Below are 15,483 nucleotides of genomic sequence, written 5' to 3' on the forward strand. Positions count from 1 at the left end.
ATTTATTTGAGCATAAACTTTTGTGGGCTACCGCCCACTTCATCGGATGCATAGAATGGAACATATAGTAAGAAGATATATATGTACACATAGAGACAACATGAAAAGGTGGAAGTAGCCATACCAACTGTAAGAGGCTAATTAATTAAGTTGAGCTATTTTCAGCAGGACAAAAAAAAATTTTGTAGTGAGAATCAAGATGGCCCATTTAGATAGTTGACAAGAAGGTGTGAGGATACTTAACATGGGGAAATAGATTCAATATGTGTAATGACCCAGCCACTGTTTATGGGAAGTGCAGGGTAATCTCAACCCTGGTGCTTGTTTGCCTGACCCTAGCACCCTTGCTTTATCTGCACACCTCTGCTAAGCCCCCAGAGCTCCTAATTAGCTCTCTCCTTCCATCCATTTGTGGGATCTAATTAGAAATGGGGTTTCCGTGTTCCTTTTGCAGCTATTACAACACCACGTCAGTTCTCTTGTGCCTAGGGATCACAGCCTTGGTGTGTCTTTCCGTCACCATCTTCAGCTTCCAGACCAAGGTGAGACTATCCCAGCCTGTTGGGCAGGGAATGTATCTCAGAGCGGGGAGGGAGATCTCGGTAGGGAAAGAGGAGCTGACATTCATACAGCAAATGATTTGGCCAGGAAGTATGGATCTGGGAAAGCGGCTAAAGGCCATGGGGGTGTACAGGAGGGAATGTCTGACAGGGATGGGGGTTGTAGTATGGGTCCTGGGGGGTCTTGGATTTTGGGTGCAGTGGAATGACAATGCTGAGGTGCATAAGGATTGGATATAGGTGGGGAATAAACTGTATAATAATTATAGGATTTGGAGCTATAAGGTCCAGAGTGTGATGGGTGCTAGGCTACAGGATTTGGGGTGTAGGTGGGGTATATTGAGTCCTGGGCTATAAGGTTAAGGGTACAGGATTTGGGGTAGGATGAGTGCTGGGCTATAGGAGAGGGTTTGGAGTATAGGTATGGGTATGAAGGGTGCTGTGTATAGGTGGGGTCTGATGGGTGCTGGGTAAGGGGGTTGGGGTCGAGACAGGGTCTGATGGGTGCTGGGTATGGAGTTTGGGGTCTGGGCGGGGCGTGATGGGTGCTGGGCATGGGGTTAAGGGTCTAGGTGAGGTCAAAGGGTGCTGGATAAGGGGTTTAGGGTATAAACAGGGTATGATGGGTGCCAGGTTTGGGGTGTAGGTGGGGTCGATGGGTGCTGGGTATGGGGTTTGGGATATAGGTGGGTTAATGACTGACAGGGTGATGTGTGTGATGCTGGATGAGTGGCTGGGCAGGGGGCATGAAGGAGCCAGCACCTCATTGCTGAGTCCTGCCCTATCAGCCTGCACCTTGCCCCGAGCCAATCAAACCGACAGCCCCTTTTTACCTCCACAGTTTGACTTCACCTCCTGCCAAGGTGTCCTCTTCGTCATGCTCATGGTGCTGCTCTTCAGTGGGATCATCCTGGCCATTCTCCTCCCCTTCCAATACGTAAGTGACCTCTTCTCTCTGCGGACCCCAGGCCGCTCCCATGGTGCCTCCTCTGCAGGGAGGATGTGCTTGCTGCTCAGCGTCAGATGAGGATGGCCCGTGGTGCAAACCACGATGCAGCCTGATTCCTAGTTAGGAAAGACAACCTCTCTTATTTGGGCGTGGAGGTTAAAGGTGGGGAAGGACCTCCCTCCCCAACTTTGGCTGCTTCCTTCTCCAAACACCGGGCTAAGCTCATCCCTTGGAGTAATTTGGATGCATCTCCTGCTGGAGTCAACAGGTTCTGATCTCAGTTACAGCTGTGTCTACCCAACGGCGTCACACTGGATTGACACCAACGTAACCCCGATCAGAGTGACTCCAGGGGTACGTATGTGATCTGAGCAGCGAAATATTTCCCTCTAGCGGCCCGTAAGTGGGTGTGTCCCTCTAGCTACCCATCAGTGTGTACATAGGCGCTGACTCCGTGCGCGCTCCGGGGCTGGAGAAAAAGATTCTGGGTGCTCAGCACCCACTGGCAGCCCCATGGGTCAGCGCCTCCCCCTCCCGCCCTGCTCCTCCTGCCCACTGGCGGTCCTACCGAACAGCTCCTCCCCCTCCCTTCCAGTGCCGCCCGCCTGCCGTGATCAGCTGTTCCGCGACCTGCAGGAGGCGCTGGGGGGAAGGGGAGGAGCGTGGGCAGGAAGAGGCGGGGGAGGGGGCGGGAAGAGGTTGGGCAAGATGGGGGCTTGGAGGAAGGGGTGGAGTGGGGGTTGGGCCTGGGGCAGAGTGGGGGTGGGAGGAGGGGGGGCGAGGTGGGGGCTTGGAGGAAGGGGTAGAGGCGGAACAACCCTGAGATCTTAGTAAGTCGGCACCTATGGGTGTGTATGTCACTATTGCTACCTATAGCTACCCGTAAGTGGATACATCCCCATAGATGCCCATAAGTAGGTGAGAAGTGTGGGGCATCTGGGCACAGCGAGGCTCGACAAACGAAGTGACGGCTCAGGGTGATAAATGAAGACTCTGAGTGAGCCGGAACCCACAGTAATTTGCCCCTTTATCAGCATTTTCCAGTCGCTGTAGAGTTTCCACTGAGGATACATTGCTGAACGAGAGCTCCTGCTGGGAGGGGGTGGGCGGAAGCAGACACAAAGGCTTGGAGATTGGGGGCGCCGTCACAATCAATCGTGTTAATAATCGGGCCACCAGGAACTGCAAACAGCTGAGCCGCCAAACCTCCCATGCGTCAGAAACAGCTGCCAAGTGCGGGCGAAGGCAAAGGCAAGGAAGACTGGGGAGTCGCCCGGGGTGTCCTATCAGGGAATGAAACATTCCAGCTCCCCACTCAGAAAAGGGCCGGGGAAAGAATTGCTCCAAGCCACTGTCCGTTGGTGTTGCTGATTGGTTCAAACCGACTGGTGTAAGATTGGAAGCTCTGTGGGGCAGGGCCTATTTTATTGTTCTGCGGTTGTCCAGTGCCTAGCCCCGTGGGGTCCTGGTCTGTGACTTAAATGCATATAACAGTAATGAAAATAATGAATAACTCCCCGATATCCAGTCCTGCAGCGCCCCTTTCTCCTCCCCACAGGATCTGAGTAACTCCCCCTGAACTCCATGGAGTGACTCTGGATTTACACCAGTGTCACTGAGTAGCAGCGACTTGAACTGCTTTGGGGAAAAAAAATCCCCTCCCCACCCCTGCTTTGCTACTGCAGAGTTGAATAAACAGCTAAACCTTTTAAATCTGGAGCTGAATATCAGCTTAGTGATTGTATTCAGAAAAAGCTAAAGTGCTAGCACAGATAAGCTCAAGAAATTGCCCGTAGCTCATTGAATACAAGCTGGGAACTGAAGGAGGTGACAGGCAAGCCAGGTGTTGTGGGCAAATGTGATTCACTGTATCTAGCCCCATCTGGGGGCAGCAGTGTGATACTAGACTGGGTCTCAAGAGACCTGGGTTCTATTCCTCCTGCTAGGTGATCTTGGGCAAGTCACTTCCCTGCTCTGTGCCTCTATTTCCCCATCTGTAAAATGGGGCTAATGATCTGGCCCTCCTTTGTAAAGTGCTTTGAGATCTACAGTTTGAGAAGAGCTAGCTTATCATTATACATCTAGTTTTCTCATCTAGTCCCATACACATCTATCTAGCTAATTTTTCTTCCTATGCACTGAACCAGATTATGTCCTAGGGATTTTTGGGAGTAGCAGCCCGGAATACCTGGAGGTTCAGGTCTCCCCCCCACACCCCTAAATCCTCTAAACTATATAAAGCTCCATTCCCTTATGGGTGGATTTCAGCCGTCAAAGATGGACATGGGGGACTTACTAGAAATGGCCCCAGTGCCGCATTTCAGACTGTCCAATGTTGAGAAGTGGTGAGTAGAGAGCTGGGGTTGTGGTTCAGGTCCACCTCGAAAACTAACACCACATTGGAGGGCATCAAGACTGGGATTTTCAAAGTACCCTAAAAGAGTTAGGCACCCAAATCCCTTGAATATCAATGGGATTTCAGTGCCTAACTCCCTTAGGGTATGCCTACACTGCAGTTGGAGGTGTGATTGCAGCATATATAGACATACCTGAGCTAACTTTAATCTAGCTAGTGCACGAACCAGTTGCAGTGAAGCTGTAGCAGCACAGACTTCAGTGTGGATGAGCTGAGTACGTACACATGGGCCCAGATTGCACAGAACCCCATGCAGCCGTGGCTCCACTGGTCCCTGAGCTAGCTGGATTCAGGTTCGTTCGGGTTCGTCTGCGTATGTTGTAATCACTCTTGTGACTGCAGTGTGGACATGTTTGGAAACCCAGCTCATGTGTTTACAGTCCCTTTTGGATTAATGCCAGACAACCCCTCCTCATTCGGCCCAAACCTCTGCCCTTTGTGCCTTGCCTGGGAGTGGCACTGAGCCTAGGTTGACACTGGAGTAACCGATAACGAGATCTGCTCCAACTGAATTAAAGGATTTGTTCCTTCCTGGGAGATTGGGTTGGCTGAAAATGATGACCTTTGTCCTGGTGTCACCGAAGCAAAAGGTACCAGGGGGTCCTGATTCCCATTCTTCTGCTCTAATGACTGCACCACATTCCCCTGCCCGAGCTGGGACGTGAAGGCAGGAGCCCTGGCTCATAAATCAGCCGCTCTAACCAGTCCAGCACACCCCACTCTTAAAGCTTGGCTTAGAACCCAGGAGTGGGTTTCCTGTTAGCTGCTTTAACCACTGCACCATGCTGCCCCCTCAAAACTGGGTGTAGAACCCACATTTCCTTGTGCCCAGTTACATGCTTTAATCACCTTCCCTTCTCAAAGCTGGGAATGAAAGCCTGGAGTCCTGATGGCCAGTCCGCTGGTCTAACCATGGCACCACACTCTTCTTCCCATTCTGGGAACAGAACCCAGGAGTCCAGAGGCCCAGTCAGTGACTCTGACCCTTGCCCTGTATTCCCTTCCCTGGGCAGGGAATAGAACTCAGGAATCCTGATACTTAGGCCCCTGTTCTAGCCACTAAAGCACTGGCTACTGATCAGTGTGTTTGAATAAAACCAGCAATATCCGAGGGCCACATGTGTGGATTATTGTCACGCTCACCTACCTCGCCACCCTCCCGCCATCACCCCTTTGCCGCCATGTTTTCTGTCTCTTTCCGCTCCAGTGGATGCTTCTGGCACTCGACGCTGTTCACCAGCAGCAAAGGTGTTGGTTGTTCCCGACCGACATCCTGCTAAGGGTGGCAAATAACGGTGATTGATTGCAATGTGGGGGAGGGGGTGCTGGCATCCCAGCCTTTGGCGTCTTGTTCTCCATCCAGGAGCTTTTATTTTGCAATTCTTCGGCGCTGAGCGCTCAACGGACACTGGGAAATGTTGACAAAGGAAGATGTTGTCCAGAGTCTGGCAGCCTCCATTAATCACTTTGGGGGCTGCAGTTGTTTACCTGTATCCGACTGGGCTCTAGCGGCTGACCCAGGGTTCCCCAAGCAGCTGGGCACGTTCCTCTAGGCTGGAGACGGCTGCGTTCATCTTCGATCGCAGCTGCTTTAAGCAACTGTCAGCACTGGCCTCTGAATGGAACCTGTTCTTTCTTGGAGGCCACGTTCTTTAGCTCATGACTTGAGGACATGGAGCTACGAAGGCCAGTGATTTCAAAAGGGGCATCTGATGTGGGATGTCTCAGTGTGAGATGCCATGGATGGCAGAGCGTTCGCCATGCCAGCTGAAATCAATGGCAGCCTGAGGCATTGTGGGGGCACAATGTGGGGGCAAGCAGAGGCACCCCCAATAATCGTCAGGGGCACAGAACTCCTCCGGCCCTGGGGGTAGGAGGCAAATGGGGAGAGTGAGCTCCTGCTGGGGCAGTGTGTGTGGGAGGGATGGATGAGGGAAGAGCGAGCTCCGACCAGGCCTGAGGGGTGGGAGGGGAAGGTCCTGCCTCTGAAAGTAAGCTCTGGGTGACTCAAGTTGGGCACCCAAAATCCTGATCCATGTGGTCCTTTTTCTAACTGTAAGGCCTAGGTGTGTGTGAGATCATGCCACTTCTAATGGGTCATTGTGATCCTTATGTCACTGGCTCTGTGCTCAGTGTGGTCTAGTGGTTCACGTGCTGGTTTAGGAGACCTGGGTTCTGCTCCCATCTCTGCCACAGCCTTGCTGGGATACTGTGGGCCAGTCTCTGTGCCTATGCTTCTTTCCCAAAACTGTGTCCTCCATGTTGTGAGTCAAGCCCTCCCTTCTTGCTGGTCGGGTTTCTCCCTAAAGCTGACTGGTGTATTTGTATCTTTCCTTTAGGTGCCGTGGCTCCATGCTATATATGCTGTGCTGGGTGCAATTGTCTTTACGATGGTAAGTGGCGCTGAATCCCAAGGAATGGGAGCTTGAACTTGGCCAAATAAATCAATCAATCAGGTAGCAAGTCGCCCGTCCCTTGCAAGGCAAGACGGGCCTGGGGAAGGAGGTGGGGTGTTTGTACTGAAGGAGGTGGTGGTGGTGGGCTTTGTACTGCAGCGCAGCGGGGATGTGTTTCGGACTTTCCCTTCAGAAGACTTTCATGTCCAAATGTGGATGACAAATAACAATCCATGGGATCATCTGGGCCTGGTCCCTAGCGTGCCTGTGTCTTTACCACCACATCAGGGCAGCGTCTGGCCTGGCTGGTGGCCCTGATTTAAGGCCAGTCATGGTATGGAATAGCAAAGGGACTGAGGTTCATCAGCAGAGCCGGGAGAGTAGCTCAGGATGGAGGGGCCTTGGCAAAGCGGTGTGTATCTCTGGGGGTGAAGCGGTCAGGACTGGGGCAGGGAGGCAGCGAGGGGGAAACTTGCTGGTGACGGAGCAGGCTGGGAGGAACTCTGCAGAGTTCCAAGAAGCAGAGACCTTCAGTGTTGCCCAACAGGGGCAGGAGAATGATTGGTTTGGATATTGATTGGGAGTGGGAGCTACAGCTGGACCTTCGTTACCTTGAAAGGGGATCGAACTTCTAAATGTCCTGGCTGGAGGGGGACCCAGACCGAGACGGGCCACTCTGGGGCCAAGGAAGCCCAGTCACAAGGGGGCGCTGGAGGGAAGGGCCCCCTACAATCCTGCATCCTGCCCTAAGGTGGGGCCCTTGACAAGGGACACTAGCAGAGCTGTAGGTGCGGGCAGCCCGAGACTAGAGTAGCAGGGTGTGACATGGGGGCAGGATGGACATCACTTGGCAGAGCCATGTGTAGAATTTAGGACTGAGATAGCAGACGGAGAGGGGTGCCCTATTGCAGCCCAGGGAGGTGGGGGTGGTGCCAGAGCTGTGGGTCCCATGCAGAACTCCCTGCCCCCACTCCCGAGGCCCCTACCCTTTTGGGTCAAAAATACTTGCTTTATTACACCAAAAACAAACGCTGGACCCGTAGACGAGGGAGCTTCCAGGCAGCTTATCGAGCAAGTGTTTCTCCAAAGCGTACATTAGCAGAGTCACGTTTGCTGTTCGGAAAGCAGGAAGCACCCGCCGAAGGTGCCACCCCAAAAGGGGGGGTCAGGAGGACAGCTGCCTTGGGGCGAGGCCGTGCCATCTGGGCCTGCGGGAAAATACAATAGCAGTTGAGAAATTTTTTTAATAGCTAATAAAGTCAGTTATGAAGAACTCAGATGTTTTACGATCGCCCTGTAAAATGTGCCCAGGGTTAAATGGAATATAACTGGCTCGTAAACTTATACAATCAGATCCTCAGCTGCTGAAGCCGATGGACCGGGCCTCTAGGGTCAGTTATTATTTCTGTCACAGAAGTCCTTAGGAGACCCAGACCCCATTGCGCTTGGCATTGCATCTTCACACACGCTGCCCCAAAGAGCATAGTGCAACCAGTAAAGGCGCAGGGATGCGGTGAAAGTTGATAGACGAGACAGACGTAAGGTGGTAGGGGGAATTGGAGGCTCAGAGACAAGCCCAAGGTCACACAGGTTAGCAGCAGAGCCATTCAGGTCCCCGATTTCCCACCTCCTAGACCGGGTCCCCTCTCTGTGCCGTTTGGCAAAGTCACCGTGCAGGGAGGGGAAGGGTATAATTCTTTATAGCTGTAGCGTGACTGCACCTGGAATGTTGTGCTGGGTTTGGGACAGCACGTTACCACACGGGTATTGCTCAAGTGGAAGGAAATGCAGAGAAGAACAACAGAAACAATCCTGGGGCTGGGGGAAGGGACTCGCAAGGAAGAATCAGGCTCCTTGGCCAAGCAGCGACCAAGACAGGGCTGCGGGGGTGAGACGATGGAAGTCCCTGAAGGTAGTTAGCACCAAGGAATCGCTGGGGGTGGGGTATAACTGGGAGGAATGGAATGAAATTCAGAAAGGAGGTAACTTCAGCATAAGTTGCTTGACCATGAGACCTGTCCTGCTGTGGAGTTGTCACGCCAGGGGACATGGCCAAAGCTCCGTGGGTTGGAACCTGCAAACTGGACAAGACAGAGCCCTCGGCTGTACGTGATGTGGCTCGGGGCCGTGTCACTGTGGTGAGAGAGGGCAGCCCTACTGGGTGCAAAGGCAAAGGCACTGGCCCGATGGCATGTGAGCTGCCCTGGGGTTATCAGAGAAGTCCGTGGCAGAGGTGGAGCGGAATCAGGCAAAAGTTTAGTAATAACCTGAAACTCAGGACAGGCTCATAGAAACAGTTGCTTAAGGATTGCAAAGCTTAGGAGGTCATGAGTTTCAGTCGTGAGCCTGCAGGGTCCCTGGTTCTAGGCCCCCCTCACCCTTGTCCCCCTGGAACACAGTGACCCTGATGCTTTCAGTCACTCCAGTCCCCTTCATCTGCATGTCACCTTATCTGCTGCTGCTACCAGACTCTAGCAAGCTGGGTGCGTGCCAGGGTGGCACTCAGGCAAAGAGCTTTAGCTGACTAGTGACTGGCTGCTGTTTAGCCTGGAAATTAAGATTGGGTTCTCAACTCCCACCCAGAGAGAACCCTCCCTCCTTATCCTCAGCTGGAATTGAATTGCCCAGCGCTATGGGCAGGGCTGGAGTGAAGCCAGTTTGGGTCACTGTTGTGACCTGCTTCCATGAGCCATACTGGGAGCTGCATCCTTAACAAAACAGCGCATAATTCCTCCTGCATCTTCGACCACCTTGGGAATAATCCAATGCACTGCAGGATAATGGGCTGGTAGCCTGGCCAAATCTCCTTTTGGAGTGTAGCAATATCTATCCATCCCCCTACACAAGTCACCCAGCAGACCAGTGGGAGAGTAAGGACTTGAACTCAAGTTTCCTGAGTTCCCATCCACTGCTTTGCCCACTGGGCCATGCTGCCTCTCCATGATAAAGTTTTGAAGTGTTGTCATGGGATGGTAAACAGCAGCTGAGTTCCACCCAAGAACCAGCTGCATTTTAATAGTGGGTATAATTAAGCAATTCTCGTAACTGTTGATTGGGCTCTCCTATGGCAAGCATGCGATGTCTTTGCGGGTCTGTTTTCCCCCTCTCTCCCCTCAGTTCCTGGCATTCGACACGCAGCTGCTGATGGGGAACCGCCGGTACTCACTGAGCCCAGAGGAATACATCTTCGGAGCCCTCAATATCTACCTGGACATCGTCTACATCTTCTCCTTCTTCCTCCAGCTCTTTGGCTCCAGCCGGGAGTAAGTGCAGTGAGAAAGCGTCTGTCCTCGCCCGGCGAAACAGAAAAATGTTTAAAAAAAAAAAAAAAGAGGGGAAAATTATAGCCAACCTTTCTGGTCCCTTTGCCAGCTCCATTCCATCTACTGAGCAACCCCCCTGGTTCCTTCTGCAGCTTGTACATATGCTGTTAACCCTTTGTGACCCAGAAAGCAAACTGGAGTGGAAATGCTATGCTTCCTCCCACCCCCTGAAACCAAACCAGAGCAGGGTCGGTAGTGCCGGCGGGGCAGAAGTCTGAGCTCTCCCATTTGCAAAGGTTCCCCTTCTGGCTTCGGCACATTATTGCATGTAGGCACCTTACTCTGTGTGCTGCTGAGATGCAAAGCCTGGCTGTGAAAGGGGAAAAGATGGGGGGCTGGGAATTTGTTGGGGTCCCGGCAGGCAAACCAGCAGCTGAACAAAAGAAGGGAGTAAATTAGGGTTCCAGGATTGCATTGGTATCCACCTTCCCGCCTCCGTGCACAATCTGAGTCATGTGATTCCAGTAGAGATGCAGCCCAGAAGTGAATGGCGCCTCTTGGCAGTCCCATCATCCACCTGCTGCGAGAGGAGCGGCTCTCCATCAGGGTCAGCCCCCTAAGAGACATCCCCAGCATCCTCCAGGCCTTCCTGTATCTCCTTTCTACCAGACCACAAAACTGAGAACCCCCTTTCCTCCCATAATGCCTCCCAGGCCAGGCTGATCACTGATGTGAGACTCACCTACCCAGCCAGCTGCCTCAGGGGATGAGTAGATTGGAGCTGTCTAAGGGATGGGCCCCAGGCGGGATTGCAAACAGGTGTCAAGGGGTCATGATACCAGCTTTCCCTTTCTATATCACTAAATGGGGAGGGAGGGTGGGTCCCAGTTAGATCTTGGCTAGATGGGAGCCAGGTCCTGGGGTCCCAGGATGGAAAAGGTGGAGAAGCACCAGCCTATGCAAAGCCAGGATTCCTGTGTCCCTGGGGAAGATGGCGAAATTGGACGAAGACCCTAGGGACTCATTAGTGTCCTTCCATAACGGCTTCGAACTCTAGATGCTCCATCGTGCAGTGCATCTGGGGTCACCACCACCACAAATGCAGTTGTATTGCTTGGTGAGCATGCACAGCTTGGAAGGGCAGAGAGGTGTCTGCACCACACCCTGGTGGTACTGCACGGATGCCCCCACGCAAGCTCCCCAGGCTGCAGATTGGACAGCAGGTGCTGGAGAGGTCTTCTTTCTAACTACTGGAGAGCATCACATCCACCAGCAGGGTTGGGTGGCATTAATGCTCTTGAACAAGATTCCCTGACCCCCCTCCCTCCTCCATCGCAGCAGGGCAGCAGAAGGCTCCTTCTCCTGAGGCGATTTCTGAGATGCTGAAATTACGGAGCTTGTAACATTAACATTGACATTACATGAGTCACCCAAGAACAGGATGCCAGCTGCAGACCCCCTAAAGCTGGATCTCCATGCAATTGCGAGGCCTGCTACGTGTGAGCTGGCACAAAGCATGATGAGCCGGATGTTTCTCGCACTACCCTTTGCTGGTGAGCAGATGTTTCATCACCTCTCCACAGAAGGCACTTAGTACTCAAGGAACAATAGCTGACGTGTGGCCTGTCGCCAAGGAGGCAGGGTCTGATGAGTTCTGCAGGGACATAACCAAATGAAGTTGGACCAAATACCAATATCCCCGTTTAAAAAAGTCCATTCTACCAGCGTGAATAACGTGGCAGAGGAGCTGATCTAGGGTTATCCTGCCCCATTGTTGCACGTTCAGGGGAACCCAATGCAGTTTTGAAGAAGGAAACTGAGGGCTACACCCAGGAGTACCCAAGAAGTATCCACATCATTTAGTGAGGGCTACCCAGGTGGCATTTCGAGAAACCACTTGGAATAGAGTGCAGGTCTTAGCATGCTTGTGACAGGTTGTAGGACCCTGAGGACAAAAAGAGCTGTCCTGCTGACTCATCCTGGAAGCTAGATCAGGTGGATCCTATTAGCCTCAACCCAGGATATAAAAGGGATTTTTGAATGTCTCCCTGAGACAGAAAAAGCACTAGGGTCAGGAACAGAGGAGATCCTTCAGGGAGCAGGTTTCAGAGTAGCAGCCATGTTAGTCTGTATTTGCAAAAAAGAAAAGGAGTACTTGTGGCACCTTAGAGACTAACAAATTTATTGGAGCATAAGCTTTCATGAGCTACAGCTCACTTCATTGGATGCTGTAGCTCACGAAAGCTTATGCTCAAATAAATTTGTTAGTCTCTAAGGTGCCACAAGTACTCCTTTTCTTTTCTTCAGGGAGCAGTCGCAGAAACAGCAAAACTCATCCGCAAGCTCTGGTGAGAAGTTTCTATTTGTTGTTATTGACCTTAAAGGTAGAGGGGACACTAGGAAAAAGGGTAAGTTTGGACTTGAGCCTGGATGTGTGAGGAGAAAAGAGGGAATGCCCATGCTGCTGACACAGAGTGGCACCCTGAGAAATGCCCGCTATCCGGATGGATCACTGAGGACTACCCAAGAACCACCCAGGTGGGGCTCTCTCTCACAGAACTAACTGAAATGCCAGGTAGTGAAAGCAGCCCCTTTGCTATTCAGCTATTCAAGACCTCATTTTCAGCTCCCCTGCCCTCCAAGCTGGGCCCTTTGGATGCCTCTAAGTGCACCAGTATCTTTCCATCTTTGCCCTGTTAATATCCCCCATTTGGAAATCAACCGGCTAATTAACGGTAGGGCCCCAGGCTGAGATAAGATAAGAGGCATTTAACGCTTATTTAAAAGGCGATCTTTCTCCCGATAGGGCCCTTTATCTGAAATCTCCCTGGGAAGACCAGGGCATGTGCGTCAGCAGTTTGCTTCTAGCCATTCTAACCCGCTGGAGGGGGAACCTGTGCCAAGATCTCCATACTGTACATTCCTTCTCTGCTGCTGACCCGCGTCCCAGGCGTGCACACGCCTTCCACACGTGCCTCGGCCCCACGCTGGGCGAAGCAGAGGAAAGTTACTGTGCGCAGGGTTGTAGGAAGTAAATCTCGTGCTCCTTTACTGCACCTCTGCTGATCCCCCGTGTTCAGAGATGATCCTGCTCTTCCCACACCCCTGTCCCGCCCGGTTCCTTATTGCCTGATCCAAGGACATCACTTTTGTACACATTCAGGACACAGCACGGGCACTCTACCAGGGGGATGGAAGGCTCCCTCTGCAGGGACTTAGAGACGCTGCAAAGTGCAACCCCTCTGAGCTTCACAGCGGCAATGGGGGAGGGTTGATGGTGTCGTTCTGGATTTACAGCAATGGGGACAGAGAACAGGATTTGGCCCTTCTGGGTTGTATGTCGACATGTCAGTTGGAGGTGTGGTTGCAGCTCGGGTAGGCATACCTCTGCTGGCTTGAATCTAGCTAGCGGGGTTAAAAATAGCAGTGAAGCCCCAGCAGGGTGGACCCCGGCACGGGCTAGCAGTGTGAGTACCTATCCTGGGTTCCAGGTGGGCTTGAACAGCCCGTGCTGCTGTGTCATTACCGTTGTTTTTAGGTGTGCTTGGTGGTTGAGGGCAGGCCTACCTGCCACCATTACAGTATAGACTCAGGCTGGGTCAGGATCCTGAGAGATCTGCCGGCAGAAAGTGGCAGCTGTTTCCTCAAGTTATACTTCTTTGTAATAATAGTTAGCACTTACCGTCTTCAGAGCTGTTTACAGACATGTAGGCCAAAATCATCAGCAGTGGCCAGTGAGTTTTATTATTATTATTTGTGTTGCCGTAGCCCCTGGAGCTCACAGATCAGGACCCCATTGCTAATGGAAGGTTAAAATGCTAAGAGTTTGATTCCCTTACATTCTGGGGAGATCAAAATAGCAGAAGAGATAAAGTGCTGGCTGCAGAAGCTTTCCAAGCCGGGACCCAGTTCACCATGGCCCTGCAACATGACTCTTCATTTACACCAGTGCAAAGTGGGCATGAAACGCAAGTGTAAATGATGACACATGGTGCAGGTTTAGCAGAGAAGCAGGCCTGACTGCTACCAGTTGAAAGGAGACAGCTGGGTTCATACTGGTCCCAGTACAATTTGCTTCTTAACATATTCGCCCTGCCTGTCTCCTTGAGAATGAGTTCTTACAAAAGACAACCCCTAATCCACAGATTCATTTATTTATGAAATCCCTATGGCCTGCAAAGGAAGCTGAAAATAGGCTGTTATATATTGTAGCAAATCCATGATCACATTGGCTCTTCCTAGATGTTGCTGCACTGCACGCAGTGGCCATTTAGAACTTCACAGTGACAGTAGGGATAGACCATGCATCTTTCTAGTCCAAAAGCCCAACCCACTGGGTGAAAGGAGAATCTCCATTAGATGCTGTCAGTATAGGGCCTATGACACACAGATGAATTATGTTTCTATCTTGTAGAGTGCGGTGGTGCATGTATATATTAGCTGGGTCAGTGCAATATCTTGCACAGGATGCTGCAACCCTTAAAACAATATAGAGAGGAGAGTAGAGGAAAGGAAATAAGTGCCCTGACAAAGAAAATTATTGAGCACTTGGAAACAGGGGACAGATGGTTTAAGGGATGTGGGAGAAATTGTTTGTATCCCCCTCACCCATTCCCTATTTGAACCCCCTCTGCAAGGATCTTAGCAGAAACTGAAAACATTTTCCCTCATTATCTATCCCCAGACAGCTACTGCAGAAAAGGGCAAATGCTTCCCTCTGTACCTAGGCCAGGGCTGATTTTTGAGGTGTTAGCAGCCTCCTGAGTTGCAGTCTTCCGGCCTGAGAAGGATCCGGATGTGGATAGTCACATACTTTAGGGAAAAGTCCAGATCCAGGTCCAAACTTTGCAGCTGCCTCCTGTCTCTACAATGGGTTGAATCAGAACCCTGAATCCAAATGCCTCCTGGACTTTGGGTGAAATTTGGATCTGGCTCCTGGTCCAAACTTTGCCCCCCCTCTCTACAAGCAGCTTGATCCAGATGCCAGGTATACTTTGGGAGAAGCCCAGATCCAGATCCCAACGTGGCCACTTGGCCCAATCTCTTCTGCAGTGTGGAGTGATTCACCTTTCACCACCAAGGCCTGAGTTGCTACTACTGCAGTGGAAAACACCTGCATGGCACCTGCTAGTCTCTCTCCAGGGGAAAACAATTAAACCAGAATAGCTTGCTGCCCCTTTGTGTTTCTTGGTGGAATTGCAGGGGCTCCCATCCTTGCATGTCCCATCTGTTCCGGTTGCTGCTGTCACTGATGCTGTTTAGCCTCCTCTGTGGGTTTCAGCCGATCCAGCTCTCCAAGCAAGGGCCCGATCCTGTTCCCCGTTGAAGCCAGCCGCAAAAGTCCCTGGCGCTCAGATACAACAGGGATGAGGAACACGTTAGCACCGAGAGGGACGAAGTCTCTGTTGGTTTCAGTGATGCAGGATAGGGGCCCTCAGGGAGACACATCAGAGGGCCAGGGCTGGGTTTTCCCTAGGGGGGCTTGGGTGATGCGGGATTGTTTGTCTCCATCCATACAGCTCTCCTTGCTCTGTACTTGTTCTCTAGCCTCGAAATCCCAGCTCCACCTGTGACTAGTGCACTCCTCCCTCCTTCCATTCCTTTGATTTCATTGTAAATAAAATTTTGTATTTTCTCTGGACATTGCTAATAAATTGTTGCAAAACTGGGAAGATCCTTGTTTTTCTTTCTGGTGGAGGCTAGGGTGGAGGCAGAATAATGTACAGCAGGCTTTGTAGATTAGTTGTTTTTTTGTTTTGTTTTTTTTTAAGGCCAGAAAGAACCTTTAGATCATAGATTCTAAGGCCATATGGGACCACTGTGATCATCTAGTCTGACCTCCTGTATAAAACAGGCCAGACAATTTCATCTACTTACTCCGGGATTGAGCGGAGTAACT

General features: G+C 51.7%; 1 protein-coding gene across 1 annotated transcript in view; it reads left to right on the plus strand.

Annotated features, from left to right (window-relative positions):
• Positions 1 to 15,253, plus strand: part of FAIM2 (Fas apoptotic inhibitory molecule 2) — a 35,450-nt gene extending 20,197 nt beyond the window's left edge. Inside the window, exons 9-13 of the mRNA XM_043506635.1 lie at positions 455 to 542; positions 1,402 to 1,497; positions 6,265 to 6,318; positions 9,439 to 11,686; positions 11,899 to 15,253. Coding sequence (XP_043362570.1) covers positions 455 to 542; positions 1,402 to 1,497; positions 6,265 to 6,318; positions 9,439 to 9,588 — 388 coding nt within the window. The 3' untranslated portion in view covers positions 9,589 to 11,686; positions 11,899 to 15,253. The remainder of the gene's footprint in view (positions 1 to 454; positions 543 to 1,401; positions 1,498 to 6,264; positions 6,319 to 9,438; positions 11,687 to 11,898) is intronic.
• Positions 15,254 to 15,483: the final 230 nt, after the last annotated feature.

Source organism: Dermochelys coriacea, chromosome 20, assembly GCF_009764565.3.
Source record: "Dermochelys coriacea isolate rDerCor1 chromosome 20, rDerCor1.pri.v4, whole genome shotgun sequence".
Lineage (NCBI taxonomy): Eukaryota > Metazoa > Chordata > Testudines > Dermochelyidae > Dermochelys > Dermochelys coriacea.